At 39.6% G+C, this 17,360-nt stretch overlaps 1 protein-coding gene across 4 annotated transcripts in view; it reads right to left on the minus strand.

The window, feature by feature from the left end:
- SCAPER (S-phase cyclin A associated protein in the ER) overlaps positions 1–17,360 on the minus strand; it is a 161,336-nt gene that overhangs the window by 57,938 nt on the left and 86,038 nt on the right. For all 4 annotated transcript variants that reach the window (XM_042824624.1, XM_042824622.1, XM_042824621.1 and 1 more), the window contains exon 23: positions 10,077–10,203. In XM_042824624.1, the coding sequence (XP_042680558.1) occupies positions 10,077–10,203 (127 nt within the window). The remainder of the gene's footprint in view (positions 1–10,076; positions 10,204–17,360) is intronic.

The following is a 17,360-nucleotide window of genomic DNA, read 5'->3' on the forward strand; positions in this document are numbered from 1 at the left end:
CACTGCAAGGTAAACCGTACTGAGTAGGGCTCCTTGCTGAATTACTGTACTATCCTATCAAATAGCATGAATCTTACCAAGCAATCCTCTATGGTCTGCAGTGTCTTTTCAGCTTCATAGTAACGTCTTGATGAGGCACTCTATTAATAACTGCTGATGTTGAGAGCAGGACCCTCACGATCCTGTTTGTGAACTTTCAAAACTCAGTGGAAACCTTAAAGCAGACAGGTAAATGTAAAGCAGGGAGCTCCACATCATCTGCTTTGCTGCTTTTGCTCATTTCAAGTAGTCTTAACAGGAAGACAATGTTGTTTGTGAAAATAAGACATGTCCTTGTAAATATTAAGACAGGACTAAGGATTACACCACTTGTGCTTACTAAAAAAAAGTTTATAAATAACCAGACACCTCATATGTGCATCAATTTAAAAAAAACACAAGGATAAGGGTTTAATTCTGTAAAACCAGTGACAATCCCAGATCATCTTCATCTGCTGAGACTGTTTTGACTTTTTCAGAATAACTTCACAAATTGAAGTTCCCAAACAAATGCACTGAAAGTACGACTACACGATTTTGACCTGTTCTCTCCCAGCAGCTTTTTTGGAAGAGCAGCAGTCCAGGGAACAGAAAGGCTGCAGATCTCTTGCATCACTGATTCACTGTTAAATCCTGGCTGATGTTTCACTATTGAAGGCTTTTAGCCACAAGATAGCAGCACTGATTTCAGCCGCACTTAAAACTGTGAAAACTGGCACAATCCAGCAGAACAGAAGATATTAAAATTACAGGGGAGATGATATATAGAGAGGGAGCGATGGCAGTTCGTTGGAAGACCTGCAGGGCAGTCAAGAACACTTGAATTCTAAACACAGCTTTCACAATGATTGCCTTGGGTACTCTCTTGTAACCTCTTGGACTATTTGCTCATTACCCCATCCACAAGACAGTAATAAAAGACTGCTGTGTAGATATGGCTTTGAAAAGTATTTCAAGCGTGAGCATACAACAAAGGACACCTCTAGGTGATATGGCTTCATATCAGAAGTAGAATTTTAAAAATACTGACAAATGTGAACATACACCAGCCAATTAAACAAAACAAAACCTTCAAAACCTGTAACAAGAAAAAATAATTATTATTTTACTATGATCTTTACTTAAATTGGCACCTGCTCATTAGCAGAAACGTGCCTGCATAGGGCATTTTCTTACTACCATTCGCTCACTGCAATGCCTGCACTTTGCACTTGTGCTACAGGACTGGGTGCCACCACCACAGGCAGAATCCAACATACAGAAAAATCCAACATGAAGGCAATCACCAACTGTGGTTATTTACTCTGCTTCTGCAGTATCAAAAAGATCTCTCTTGTCCTATAAATGCTTCATGAAGAACTGGCTTTGCATACCTTGGAACGTATATATACCCATTGTATTTGCTCCAATAGAAACTGCTGTGCAAGGAAAAAAATCCAGACTGGACAGCAAAAGGCCACAAGTGGTGCAGCTAAGTGTGCTGGCACCTAACAACTTTCAACTGCATCCCACAGAACCAGACATCAACACAGCAGTTTTAAAGGCACGCTGTGCACAGTACATTACCCTCCCAATAATCTTGGAATAAGAACACTGCAGAGCTTATCTGTGAACTGAACTTGCCTTGTAATACCATTTCCAGCCAACATGTTAAAAAATAGTCTGTGGCTGACCTCTAGTAACAAGTTCCTATTCATATGCTCATCTCGAGAAAAAGGTTAATCCACAGATTACAGAAACTCCAGGCAAACAAATTATTGATGATATAAAGCTGCCTGGTCCAACTCGCACAAGGCAGCACACATCTGACCTACTGACTTTCTCCTGGCAGTGACAGGGAATGCCTGCCTGGGTAGAAACAGCCTGGGTGTCCAAAGAGCACCTCCTGTGTTTGCACACAGCTTGCTCTTGAACCAACAGCCACCGTGGCATTGCTCCCCTGCCCACCTCCAGCTGGAGCAGGGGACCTTCTTAACTGCAGCAGTGGTTTGTGCCAGGTGGAATGAAGACAGTCAGTGAGGGACAGCATGCCATGCACCAGTCTCTGAACACTTTCCACTCTTTCCATGCCATGTTTCACAGTACTGTGCATCACCAGCACTCAGAACCAAAGATGCATAGATTAAAAAAACCCCTAATTTCCCAATTAAAGGGTCTACAGCACCCAATTAGTTTTGAGCAGGGTTGCTACACCTCAGGCTTTCCACTAGTTATATATGTTTGATCAGTTCCTGAGTTCGTGCTTTCAGCTCAGGTTCTGTACTTTATAAAGACAGTTATAATCTTGATTAACACTCCTAGCAAAGGAAGCATACACACAGAATTCCTTATGTTATGTTCTGTATTCACACAATTATTAGATTTTTGGTGGTATTATACAGAGAGCCAAGGACCTAAATCCTACTTTGAGCCACTAAAAAAGACCTGTGTTTAAATTTTAAAATTTTATAAACTTCATAAACTTCAGATTTTGACTTCAAATAATTTTTAAACTCTTGCAGTTCAGCTTTAAATATGATTAATGGCTTCCCCTTCCCCTGACGTCTCAGCACGCTGGAACTGGCTACTGCAGTAGTGTCCAAAGTTAATATGAAGGCTTTACAACCCATGGCCACAGACACGCACACCATGCGAGGTATGGGGCACACTGCTGCTCAGTGCTCCCTTAACCAGCCCAGCACCATGCTAGGAACCTACTTTGTGTCTTAAAGAAAAGATGAATCAGAGGTAGATATCCTCTTTGTTAAATACCTGCAGTCAAGCACTCACAGGTTTCAAGAACTGACATTTCAGGATCAGCAAAAAGAGCCATGCCTGCTTGGGAACTTTGTAACAACAAAATTAAAGGCAATTCTCAGTACTTCCTTCCTCCTCACCAATACAAATCCAAAACCTAATGAACTTCCCCTTACTTTGAGCAATTGCTATCGCTGTGGTTTTGGTGAATGCCTGTGGGATAGAAAGGAGGATCCTACTGATAAAGAGTGACATAAAAAGCACAGTTCAGACAAACCAGAATTAAGAAACACGTCTCTTTCAGAGCCATTAAGAGTAACACTAATTTAGCATGACCTCGATCAGAGCACCAACAACTCTGGTGTCCATCACAAGAAGATAGAAAGAGGCAGAGGGAGAAGAGCCAACTGCTTTTCTATCTGATGACACCACAAAATAATCTGATGATCTGCATTTCTAAGCTCATCCTTGCTTCAATTACTGCAGTTTGCTACTTCTCACAAACATACCATTCCTGTAAGTTCAGCTTCCAAAAACACTACCCAAAGAAAATATCTGGATGAAATATCTGGATAAAAATTATACAATTATGAATTGGACAAAAAAAGCTGTTGCAGATATTTGATCTCTGCTGTTAGTCTTTATTTAAAAAAGGAAAAAACTTAATCCATTCTCTACACAGAACACATCACACATTTAGCCAAAATAAAGCTTAATGTTTCAGCTCCTGATTGTCTATAAAAGTAAGGATAGCTACTACTTCCATTAGGAGCAAAGCTCCATAACTTGGAAAAAAGCAAAGAAAAAAATCAAGGTAGCGTTTGTTTTTTAAACACGGTGACCACTAAAGCTCACTGCCCAGCATAAGAGAAGGCTTTTATCTGAAAACAAAGAGCCAAATATTAAAATCTACATATGGCTCAGAGACAGCAGACACACCTTATACCTGTGATGTTAGGACACAACAGCCATTTTGCAGCACTGTGCAGTTGGAGGAGAAGAGGCCCAGGAGTGGGGCTGAGGGCAGCAGTGGCTCCCAGCCCGGGTGCAAGCCTGGCCAGCCAGAGGTCAGCCTGCTGCAGCCCTGTGCTGCTTGAGGTCAGCTTACCATATTGCTAACTCAGCCAACAGCAGCTCTAAATATACGTTTAACTGTGGGCATGTCCACGTTTGTGCATGACATTTATAATATGCATGCACTGCACACATCAGTAACCCTTTTTTTTAAATGAACAGCCAATAAAGTTGATGGCACGTTCACATCTTCACAGTCTATATAATGCTTACCTAAACCTGTGCATCAAACCCAGGAGACCTGGAACAAAAACAGCAGGAGAGGGAGCTGTGGAACTTCTGAGCCCACCTACGCACAACGTGCAGCAGAAGCAGTGCAGCTGGGGTGTGCTGCTGCAGGGGGGACCTGGCTGTCTGACACTGATGGCACAGTGCTGGACCTCCTGTTTTGAAGACAGCCATAGGAAAGACTAAGTGCTTCCAAAATTAACAGGCAGTTCAGCTCAGCAGGTTACGTCCACCTTTGGCTCCAGAGGTCTCATCAGTATTAACAGAATTGAAATCTCAGGTATGCATTGTTAGTTCCAAACCGGAATGTGACTTCTGAACAGCACTGCATTACTTGCAGGGATTGAAAAGGCATGTTGTTCTTCCTGCCAGTAGTGTCCTCTAGTGGAGAAATGGGAAATATTAAGTAAGCTGGAAAACAAAGTGCTCTGCATCACAGAGATTGCCCCCTAATGGGAAACACAAATACCTCAATCACAAAACCACCTATAAAAGTTCAACTCTGACAAAGCTTTACATTACTGCAGTGATGTTCAAACATGGAAGTCTGAGTAACTTCTGCAGCCTTCATTTAGACTGAGACAAAGCAGTTATGAGGCAGACAGCAGCTGCCTGAGCAAGTGCTTGTACATGGGTGGCACTGGGCCCCTGCCTGTGGCGTATGCGGGTTTGAGACCACCAAATAATGACAGGGATTTGGGACTACAGGCTGGGGAAAGCCATGACTTGCAGAGAGTAGTCTTCACCCTTTTCCATATGCAATGTCTTACAGTGCTTTTTCTGATTTATTAAGGTGACTGACCAGCTGACAGCTCCTGTGATTTCAGTAACTCTCACTGAAACTAGGAACTGTACACTGGGTCTCCCCCAGAGGTGCAGGTGCTCTTACTTTAACCTTAATAATATAATGGGTGACTGTAGCCTGTCTACAGAAACGCCCTGCATGGAAATGAGAATCTATAATCCTATTCTACTTACCAAACTCCAAAACTCACCACCATTGTCCTTCTTCATCTTTCTTTTTCACTAATGAAAACATTTTCATGCAGAAAAAAAAAAAAAATCACAATTTATTTTAGGACCACTGATTTTATTCCCACCATTTTATTCCCGCCTGACCCTCTGATGCTGCAAAGGCAAGAATTATTAATTCTGTGGAGATTAATGAATCATTGCTAACACTGCTTTTTTCAAAGATATTCATCATCCTTGCCTCTATGCATTCTAACAGAACTGAGCTAAACCCCCATCTTTTCATTTTAAGTAAAAAATTAAATTTATGATTTGCTACTTCCAACTCACACTTGACAGTTTTCCTCAATGATGGCACAGAAGTGAAAAACACCACGCTACAGCTCGTCACCTTGCACAGAATACGTGACCTCATGATGTTACTGCTGCTCTAACCAGGAATTTCACTGCTTTTCAAGAATTTGCCATCAAATTACAGTGCAGTACCTTGCCTAATGCTCATTCAAACATAGCTTGAATATAATCAATAGTTAAGAAAAGCTTCAACATACATCATCTTTCCCACCAGTCCAGACTTTTGTACTTCTGAAAAATAAAACTCACCCATTAAGTTCAGTGTCTTTTACTTCTCTCTTTGATGGCTGCACTACTCTACTGGATTAGAAACAGGCAGAAGCCTTGGTGCTGGAGCACTTCACTGTAGCATCACCAGAATCAAATGTGCAACAGACTGAGAATCCCAATTCTCACTGTGTTGTCATGCTCTACCTCATATATGAAACATTTTGAAGTATTTTTTTCTGAAGTCTGTTTCATTTATACATACAGAGACATTTCAAGTAATTTATCAGAAATTATACAAAAGCTTGCATGTGTTCCACCTCACGTTGCTTCTGCTCCTCACGTCTACTCTCCAGCAGCTTTTCATTTTACTGTTTCAGTTTCTGGTGATTCAGAGTTCATATTATTGGGAGGGGGAAAAAAAAAGCCACAAGAGGACTAGCTAAATGGGCAGTTCAATGTACCTTCCAGAAACTGGTCTGTGAATCTTCACGCTGGCGATGGTCACCATCCCCAGTGGTCCTGACAGTTTAGAGAACCAAACATAAACAGGCAGCCTGCATTGCTAAAGCCAGCCATTTCTGACAGCCTTTACAAAGGCATAAACACCGTCTGCCTACAGTCCCCTTGTATTTGAAACTTATGACAAACATTTTGCTGAAATGTAAATAACTGACATCATGACTGCTGAAGGAGGAGGCTGAAAAATCTATCTGAAAATTGCAAAAAGTAAATGTTGCCTGGCACTAAGCAAACCATGAACAGTCACCAAGAGAGCACTTCTTTCAGATTTAGTAAGTATGAGGGCTTTTTTATCATTATTATTAACCTGTATTCACACATCTTTCACTTAAAAAATAATAGCTTTCCTAAGAAAAATACTTTTTTTCCCCCTGAAATCTTTTCTGAGTACTATTTTCAATTAGTAAGGCTAAATATCTTGAAATGTAGCCTACTGAAAAGCAGCTACATTCAGATACATGTGAAGACAGATGATAAATAAATATAAGCACCATGACTGTGGCCCCATTTGTTATAAGCCCCCTCTTCTATTCTTTCCAGTTGCATAGCTCAATTTTAGCTCTATGCTTTGATGAGCTAATTTGCAGCTTTACTTAGTGGGATTTCTACAGCACCTAGAAGCCTGAATAAATCAGGAATACTTATGCTCAGAACAGCACAAAATCACTGATTTTATAAAATCAAGACCAGGAAAGTTTTCTTTGTTAGAGCTTTGTGCCAAGCAATGAATGCGTGAGCTTCAGCTTTAACATCTGCTTCAGTTGAGACATTAATGGAACCTCTGAACTTCTGCAGCTCTTCCCTCAGAAGCACATCTGCAGGGTCTTGGTCAAACCTCTTAGTTAAAGGAATAGTGTAAGTTGTGCTGTGCTGTTACATCAGCAGATCTACAAAGACCATCTGAGTGGCAGCCACCTCTGACCCAGGTCAGGCCCGCAGTCCCAGACATAAATATATGTCCTTTTAAAATTATTTTTTAATAATAACAACCACCAGGAAAGCCCACCTCTTCACAGTGAAGAAAAGAACGACGGAAGCATTAGTAACTTAATACTGTCTGTGTGGTCACAACTACAGGATACGCAGATTCCAACCTACTGGTTTCTGAAATCTACGACAGGACGTTTTGGTACAAGCACCCAACTTGAGCAGCTGATGCTGGTTTCCCAAAAACACAGGTGAGTATCTGGAGGATATGTCAGTGCAAAAAACCTTCAGTTGACACTGAGCACCAGCTCTTCTACTGAGATCATTTGGCTCCAAGTGCATCATCTGCTCCTGGCCAGTGAGGGACGTGGAACAAAAGTGTCACCGCGGTAATCATGCCGAATGCCCTCGAGTTATGGGAGATGTTCCAAAATGAGACAAAGCATGATTCATTTCTATGGAATACAACAGATGAAGACTAATTTCAAACAGGAATTGTTAGCCAGTCTCAAATGCACCCAAAGGCAGTACTGCCTAGGACAGGGCCAGCAATCTTTCACACGTGGTTCTGAGATTGGAGTTTGCATAAAGAATATACAAACTAATCCATACCATTCATTGCGTGCTTTAGCACAGCCAAACAATTTCTAAAGCGAATAATTCTTTTCTTCTCAACAAATTTCATGGTATTTCATTTTCTTCACTGTTATCAACAGCACTCAGCATTTTATTTCACTAATTGTAAAACAAATCTTTATTTCCCTGGTGAGACTGTCTGAATACATTTTTCTCAGTCAACCTACACTAATGACAGAAGAAAACTTCAATGTTTCAGAGTATGACTGGAAACTGCTGGTTTTTTAAAATCATTTTTATTTTACAATACTTCTGCATAAGTTTGTCTGTGCCTGAAGAATTTCTAGTAAGTGGCAAGAATCTATTGTGGTGAACTCTGTCCTCCCTTAGGGCAACTCTTTATTCAACCCAGGCCATTAGCAAGGGTAAATCAATGTTATCAGCTCACACACACTGACAGCTTGTGTGGTTCCTAGTCCCTCATTCCTCCCCCTACATTATGCTGTATTTTTGTGCTCTCCAGGGAAATTCAATTAACAGTGCCAGTCTCCTCCTCTCCGTCAATGACTGACACCATCAAGGCTCCGTTCACCGCCCACTGCCATGTAAGATGTGTCTGCTGATTTCTCCACTCACGAGTTAACAGGAGAATTACTATCCACTTCCATAAATGACTACGTACGATCTGTGCCGTAAACACAGCGACAGCCATTGCAATCCATCTTTCTTGACCTTATTGATTAGGCCACTCAGATATAGTAAGAATTCTCTAGTGATGGAGTAACGATTTGAGGGGTAAAAATCCAAATCAACAACAAAATAATGCATGCCTGTCATCAAATTTATCTTCTATTTCCTGACCGCAGGCTCAACAAGCAGTGACGTTATGAACAGCTGACAATTAACACTGAGCTGCAATTCATGCCTCATTTAAGAGTCTTGGGAAACTACTGATGAAAGGCTATGTACAACACCAGTTTCCAACAATGTATAACACCATAAATAGATAAGTTTTTCTATATTCCTCACACAACACCACTTCAATATGTTGGAATAAATAATTGAGTTTTTCCATAAGTAACATGAATGCTGCAAAATTCAATGAATTTAATGATATCCTTATCTAAAACAGGAGTAAGGTCAGATCTGTTCTTTCAGTTAAATCAAACTGATAACAAGTGGCAACTTCTGTGTCACTGTTAATGTGTGAATAAGCACAGAAGTGTCCCGTGTACTCTCAACTGCCATTCCTCCCATAGATGAAGCACAAGCCATTTAAGCTGCAGGAAGTGAGATGAGCATAGAAAGAGGCAACTAACCAGCCTGAGTTGCAGCAAGATTCAAAATACCTTTAATAAACCAGCAAAAGCAAAAACCACAGCAAAAGTTGTTCTAATCAGTGCAAGAAGAACAAGGTCAGCCTCCGAATTAGAAGGCTGAAAGTTTTCTGCTGTCTCCTTTGGTTGCACCAAGGGAACAAACAGCACAGGATAAACAAGTGCTTATCCTCAGTTTATCAGCTTTCCTCTATTCCTAAGTGCAACTCCAGTTATTAACGTAGGTCAGCATGTGTTACAGCCAAACTGTGAAATGAACACCACATACTTCATTTTGAAGACACGTGACTTCTGCAACATACATGTTTCCACTGTGGTCTCTAATCTCCAGTGTACATAAAATAAAGGATTATTTCTCACAATCTAATACAACAGGGTTGTAAGTACAACATCATTACATCCATCACAGAAATTGTTAAGCTTCGATCAGCCTTCCTACTTTCACAAATACAAAATCACTTACCTGGTCTCAGAAAAATTAGTAGCTGAAATTATACTTAAATACAACACTCTTCTAAAACAGTAGAGAATACAAGTGGAACACAGTCCATGTCAAATCCATTTGTTTAATGTTGTTTACTTGTGGCAAAAACATGGACCAATCTGAAGTTACCAACCGATCTGAAATAACCAGACTATAGATTTTGTTTAACCAGGCTAGAAAGCCCACACAACCCTACTGCTATTTGAAGTTAAAAGCCAATATTCACCTTCTAGTATTAAGAGGAACACATCTATCTACTAAAAAACACGTGACTTTGAGGGGAAAAAAAGAGAAAGGAAAAAACCTACCATTTTTTGTTCTAGAGTCTCCTTGTCATTATTTTAAATGTTTAAACAAAAATATTGGACTGTGAATCATTAGCCTGCTATTAACACAGAAAGCATCAACGTACAAGAGAGCACTCTATTTGCAGCACTGTATCACAGCCTGTTCTTTTAGGCAGTTTAAGTCTCTTCACAAGAAACTCCCTTCAGATACACTCTGAAACCCCAAAGCTTCTACTACTACAATATTCAATACACCTCTAAAACTTCCCCAAAGCCAGATGACAGTACCTGTTTATAGATTAATTGTAAGGTACACAGTAATAGCCACAATACCTCTTTTTCCAGAATGCGAGAGATCTCTCCTAAAGTCCTGTCCAGAGCAGAAACCTTGTTGTTGCCCAGCGAACAGCTATCGTGCATTTGGAGGTGCTTTGAAAGGTCTTTTGCTAATCTCTGTAACCTTCAATGTGAAACAGAAGACAGAGCAGTTAAAGCAAAACATCTCTCAACTGTGTAAACTTTCATCTTTGTAATTAAATCCTTCTAACTGAATTTCAACAAAACAATGAAAATTGGTGTCAAAATGTTTTCATCTATACTGAAAAAGCAACTAAAATGCACAATATAACACAGAGGCACTGTCAGCTCTATAAGACCTATATAGACCTATAAGACCTATAGAGTCTATAAGACCTCCCACTACCTGCTTATTCAGAGGAACAATGAAGTAGTGTGACCAGCATAGCACTATCATCCCTCCACAGTTTGAACGTGATAAAGCTAGCAGGACATTTTCAGGATGTTTTTGTCCTCCTCTTCCATCTCTCAGTTCTTCCCACTCATTCAGTTGAGCAGTTCACTCTTGGGATGAGTAAGGGAAACAGAATAGCAGACTACTTGGCTAAATTCTTATAGCATCATAAAAGAAACTGCTCTTCTCTTGTTCAAATAACCCTGAAAAGTAGTGACTTTGCAGGCTACCTCAGAAAGGGCATTCCATTAACGAGGGTCAGTAATGAAGCCAAAATGCAGAGGAGGGAGGGACGTAGATACACACGGGTTAGGACTCATTTCAATTTTACACATCTACCTCTGGGCTATTCACCTATGCTCTCTTGCTAGGTAGAGACAGAAGAAAAAGCAGTTTCAAGGCACTGTGCATCTGATCCTGAAGTCTGAAATAAAGCAGTCAAAGCTCACTTGCAGTATATCCTTTGTCCTGAATGCAAAAAATCAGTGACCAGCTCTCACGTACATTTCCACTTCTGTAGACGCATTAGAGGCTGGTGATAAAAATGCTAAGCAGGGCCCCCTACCACAGGGCTGCAAGAAACACTGAGGAAGCATCATTCAGTACTTCCATGCATCTGAAATCTCTTCTGATAAGACAGAAAAGTTATTTCACCTGTATCAGGCATCTGCATGCCTGTAAAGCTGATGAAGGTACCACTAGAAAAGAAAAACACATCACATTTCCACTTCCATTGAGATGCTCCCTTCCCCTTCACACGTATCAAAATGCTTGGTATTTTGTCATGGATGCTCATGTATCGCTGTGAGAGCCAATAAATACCTAAAGATGCATCACATCCAAGTTCATGTTAGAGAAGTGAGAACGTAAATGCTCTTTTGCCAAAGAACAGTTTGTTGATTTCTCAAGCATTTCGCTTTTCTCCAAATTAAGATATTTTTAAATCAATTTCTTCTTCTAGAATGATCTTCACTTGCAGAATTGGCACATTTGAGCACTAATTACAAACTACATTATTAGTAGAACATCCCTTCCCTCCAGATCCTACATTCAGTTTTTCTCTGACCCTGACACCAAGATTTGTTTACAATATAAGAGCAAAAGATCTAGATTTCTTAAATGATTCAATGCATACATTTTGAAAGCCATCAATGAAGTAAAATTGAGTATGTTCTTGATTCCTTGGCTTTTACCAAAAGACAAACTTCTGAAGTGCATTTTCAGCATGACACAGTAAAGAAACACGAAGATTTTCAGTTCTGTAACATCAGAATTACCTCTTACTTCCTCATATCATGCTGTATGTTGGTCTTCTACTAAGAAAGGTCAAGTATGCTACGTGACCATATGAGGAGGAGAAGAGCAATTAAAAAAAAAAAACAACTCCTTCCACTGAGTGAGCCTTGGAGAACTCAATCTAATATTCCTTATACTATCTTCATGGCAGCATCAGAGAGAAATAAGAATAATTTTATTTAGAACTGTGTTTGAGAAGTAGAAATCTATGCAAGATGATTTTTGCTTGGATACAGAATTCATCATTCCTATAACAATCCTAAAAAAAGAGAACCCTCTGTCTGTATAGCGGATGAATATGGCGTGGCACTGACACAGCAACGATGTGGAAATATTGCTGAGTCGAAATCCAAACATTTCAAAATAATGATTTAATCTTCATTCCATCCCAGAATTTGCATTCCTCCAAGGCTTACCATGTCATACAGGGGACAATAAATAACGGAAAATTTACTGGGTTAAATAAAAGACATAAATGTCTTTTTATCTAAAGTTATTTACATCTCACTAATTGAAATTTTAGTATTGCTCACAAGGAGATAACTCAGAACGCAGAAGAAATACCAAAGAGGACATAAGGCACTGATTGGTATTGGAACGATACCATAATGTGAACTCCAATAAATGGTGCATTCAGCAAATACAAATACATTATTTGGTCCTTTTGCACCACAAATCAGAAAATGAGGGACAGACAAATTAAAGGTTTATATAGCAAATGTATAAATAAAATTGAAAAAATGTATTGCACAAATTAAAAGTTGGTTTGGTTTTAGTGTGGTCTAAATATTTCTAGCCATTTAATATATTTTGCAGACTAAAGAATAAACAGCTGCCAGTGTTTATAGGCTGTATTTCATCTGCATACAAAAATCCCTGAAATAGTAACATCAATATATTTCAGCACTTCCACATTCAAACCCATGATTTCTTGGCTGCATTCTCAATGTATGTACAGAAGGATTTTGTGCGAGGCAGAGCAGCAGATTCTGGGCAGCTCCTGCACAGGAAGAGCATTTATTCCTCCTGGACACTCCTGCTGAGGGCAGTCAGATGCCAGCTGGACACACAGCATCAATTCTTGCCCCTGCAGCCCATGTCTGGAGAGAACTGAGAAAGTCTGTGGAAGTTCCTGCCCCAAACAGAGCGTTATGCTGTATCCTCTGAGAGCAGCATACAGCCCTGCACTATTCTGTACTACTGCTGCAGTAAAATTAATACTCTCCACGTCACACCTGGCACATTCCAATTGCTTGAGGATGTAGTGGAAAACACCATGCTACAAATCAACACAGCTAGATACTAAATACCTAAAGCAGCAGCTTCATACATCTTTGCTTTTGGAAATGGAAGCTACCTGAAAACTGCTATAAGGATGACTTTCTGAATTAACAGACTTGCAATCAGGCTGATGCAGCAATTCTCTGAAAAGAAAACCAACTGGACATACAATCATAAAGTTGGTATTCACCTCTGCTTAAAATCTAACTGAATTCTGTTATTTATACTTCAGCTTTCCTGTATTCCTACGCAGCTGCCTGAATTTTGCACAAATACTTCCAGTTTCAGAGATTACTTGAATGTTTTCCCTGGTAATCACTACCTTGGGGTAGCATTTTATAATTGGCCTACCTGGAAACTAGCCTACTACTCCAAGAACACCTACACGGTACCTTTGTCGTGTGAGCATGCTGACACAGCACACAAATGAGTAAGAACTGTATCATTAAAGACATTTTGCTTTAAGCCTCTCCAAAAACAAACTTCACATTACATTCCCATCCTTCCACTGCTGACACAAAAGGAAAAAACTTTCCACTTCCTGACTCTCATCTTTTTGTCTTGCAGTCCCTTCTCTAACAGCCACTCTCATTTCAGTACTATCTGAAGTTGCAACTTTACAATTTGAGAAAGAACTGGAAAAAAAAAAGTGAAAAAAGATCAATTTCACGCACGAGAGTGGCTAAACTATTAAACCAGTGTATCATTTATTTATTTACTTAAAGTTCTCCTGCAATTCTGATAATTCCCTTGAGCATATGGCAATCTTTCATTGCTTTACTTTACTGCATGTATTAAAGGACAACAATGAAACTTTTCCACCCTCAGACTGATTCAGCACTGAACCACCAGCTTTTGGATTACCAACAAACACAAGCACCACTCTTACTTTGCAAAAGCTTTTTCCTTCCCTTTGATGGGCACCAAACAGAAAGAACCATCATCAACTCACATTTTGAGAGGTGACTCCACAGGCTGGACACTAAATAATCACATTCAGATCAGCTCCCAGAGAGCCCGAATTAATACCACAGATACAGAAGTCCTGTGATTTTTATAGAATGACTCAAGTGCCACTGATGACCAACTGGTTAATAACAGATGAGGAAGGCCAGGCATCAGCAGACTGGCTATTCCCAATTGAGAATGAACACATTGCTTTGCTTAACAAACTTTCTGCAGGAAATGTTCAGAGAGCAAAACAGCCAACAAGTAACACGTTGTTTGGATTGGTTTCTTTTCACCCCCACATTAAGAGGCACTGTTTTAGATAGATTCTAAACCCAAAACAATAAACAAACATCAGTTTCAACCATTTTCTAAAACTGTTTCTAGAACAGGACACCACCGAGACACCCTGATAATCCCACTCTAACTGGAAAAAGTACACATCCTATGTCTACCAAAGCCAGATCAACACCATCCTCTTTTTGATATTTGTATTATCAAGGTTCACAAAGCACGTGAATCAGTGCTTCCTGAGCGAGTTTTTATAAACCTGCAAATCAGAAGCTAACAAGAATTACTGAAACATCTGTGAGCTGCAGTGGAAAATCAGCGCTCTCATAATATTAAGGTGGCTTAAACTGAAAGGTGATCTAAAAAGGCTTTTTACCTGCCAAAGTCTAATTCTGGGTTCTGTCTTTCTTCTTTAACAACTGCCAACATGACTAACAACTGAAATCAGATAAGAAATTGCATTCCATAAATGGTTTTAGTGTTTATGAAGACAGAGCTAGAGGCGGGGGGGGGTTAAAGAAATGTGACATAAGCAAGGAAGCATGTAAGTTGTCTTATTATTTCAATGTAAAATTTGCTTCTATTAAGAGAATAAACAAATCTACCAGTTGTGTCCTGTTTTAAATTCAATGTTTAAAAATGCTTTTTTCTTTTCCCCCCTCAAATTCCACATTACACTGTTAAAAAGTATGCTCTGCTCATAAGTATATTTCCACCTGAAACCTTCTTTCTAAACAAGCAAGATGCACCAACATTTGTTTTGATGTAACACATTTAGCATCCTCAGTTTTTATGCCCTTCATTCTGTGGCATGACTTCTCCTACTGACTTTACAGTTCTAAGAGCTCGTGCTGAATACCTGTTACAAATCCTGGCACTGGCAGGGACTCGTGTTCTCTCAACCAGGTACAGCAGCAGTTAATATTGGCTCATAGCAATATGCTGTATTCTAGCTAAAAAGACAACAGTTTAACTATTTCTTGGCCTCTCAATGCAATCATGTTTTAGTGGAGATCTGCTACTGTTTGTTTCAGCTAAATCTTTTTGCTACTAGTCTGTTAAAAAAAAAAAAAAAAAGCCCCATTATTTTTTCCTACATAAATTTGTTTCTCCATGTAAACAGATACAGTCTGGGCTGAAACTCAAGCCTCATAAAATTTCTTGTCCTTTCATCCTAACCTTTATAGAAAGAGATAAAACTATCCTATCATAATTCCACTTTATATTAAGTACAGCATAAAGTAAACTGATTTCAGTAGTGATAAATTGGGCTTCTGGTCAATTTACAGATAGTTCTTCATTTCTTCTTACAGAGTTAGTTCAGACCTGAGTTCCCACTGCTACCCGCTTGACTCGAATGAAGACTGCAAAGATCTGAGCCATGATGGTCCGCAGAAGTGAATAATTTCAAAAGCAACAAGAAAATGTAGATGGCAATATCTGCTAGATAACTGGATTTGCACACAAAGCCTGCAAAAGATGTCCTAGCTTTGTGATGAAAGCGAGCTACACAGTGGCCACTTGAGTTCACTTCAAACTACCCTCCCGGATGCACACAGTGCTACCAGCAGCCAATGCTTGGACCATCTGGATCTGCTGATTCTGCTTTACCTTCCCTAGGATCATTACTTTGAAAGAGCTTGTAAGAGTGGGCTCAGAGGGCCCACACACTCAGAACAAGGCCAGAATTATCAACATGCTAAGAATCTGTAAGATGCTGCCCACTTACCTTTACCTCGCTACCATTCAGAAGCAGGATATACCTAGCCATGTAATTCACAAACTCCAGTTTAAAAAGAAATTAACATCTACAGAAATGACCACAACACATGCTATGGTTGCAGAATGCTGCAAGAAATCACTGCATGGGAATATGCGCTCAGAGTACAACACACAGATTAAGTCCTTAGTTGTCACTAAATTTCAGATTCCATCGTTCTGATTCTTCAGATTAGGTCAGAATAATTGTGACACTGGTTTCAAAATAGATAAATCAATCTGCTGACTGATATAATTAGAAAACTTAAGAGGCAGAAAAAGCAAGGATCCATCAACGTATTCAAAACCACCCCACGTTACACCATTACACTGAGATCATTCAGGAAAGCAGATGGAGCTTCGCTCCAAGAGCGGAGGCAATAGAGGAAGGAAGTAAGAAATTTGATCAAACAGAAGATTCTGCCTGAGAGTACAGTAGCATGTCAGTAAGAGAAATTAAAACTGAAAAATTCAGGGTCAGACAACAAAGATAACAAAAACATTAAAAAAAAAACCATCACATCTGCTTGAATTTCTACTGCACTGCTGTTGAGACAACTGACCACAGTGCATCACTGATGACAATCAGAAATCAGAAAGGAACTAACACAGAAAACCTCATCACTACTTTCAATTGCTTAAACACTCCACATTTCTGCTGACTGCTAGACCCTAATTTTTTATTTTCTGGTAGCAGAGAAAAGCAAAACACAGAAGCTACAAATCTAGAAGTCCTAATCTGCCATCACATTAATCTTGAAAATTGAAGTGCTGATAATTGAAAAACGAAGCCAACAGAACCTTTTTCCCCAGTGTGTTTATGCAGGTGTGCCATCTGGTGGAGATGATTCATTTTCTTATGTCAAACCTCGGTGATGGATTATTATTATTTTAAAATACATACTGAGATTCAGTGGCAGGTTTTCAAACTCTTGAAAAGACTATGTGAAAGATGCTGCCCACAGATCAGTTAAGCAAACAACCCAGGAAGCACAACAGCAAGGATCTGAACATCTCCAACTATAGTAACTTCTAAAAGAAAAAGAAAATGCTACCTTCAAGTGTATCAGCAATTTATGAATGACAGAAGCAACTATAAAACATGCAGTACCTGGAACAAGTTAGAGCTGAAAATAAATATCTCCAACTGGGAAAGTCAGACGTAATTTTGGGATGAAGGAATTTGAATCTGACTGTTGAGACATTAACAGTCTCTTGACTGACCTGCAACAGACTTCTAGAGAACACCTGTAGGAGTGCTATTCCACCTCCCTCTACCCTAACAATGAACT

This window comes from Centrocercus urophasianus, unplaced genomic scaffold (assembly GCF_019232065.1).
Source record: "Centrocercus urophasianus isolate 14NV4802_14NV808 unplaced genomic scaffold, USGS_Curo_1.0 seq_23, whole genome shotgun sequence".
In the NCBI taxonomy this organism is placed as follows: Eukaryota; Metazoa; Chordata; class Aves; order Galliformes; family Phasianidae; genus Centrocercus; species Centrocercus urophasianus.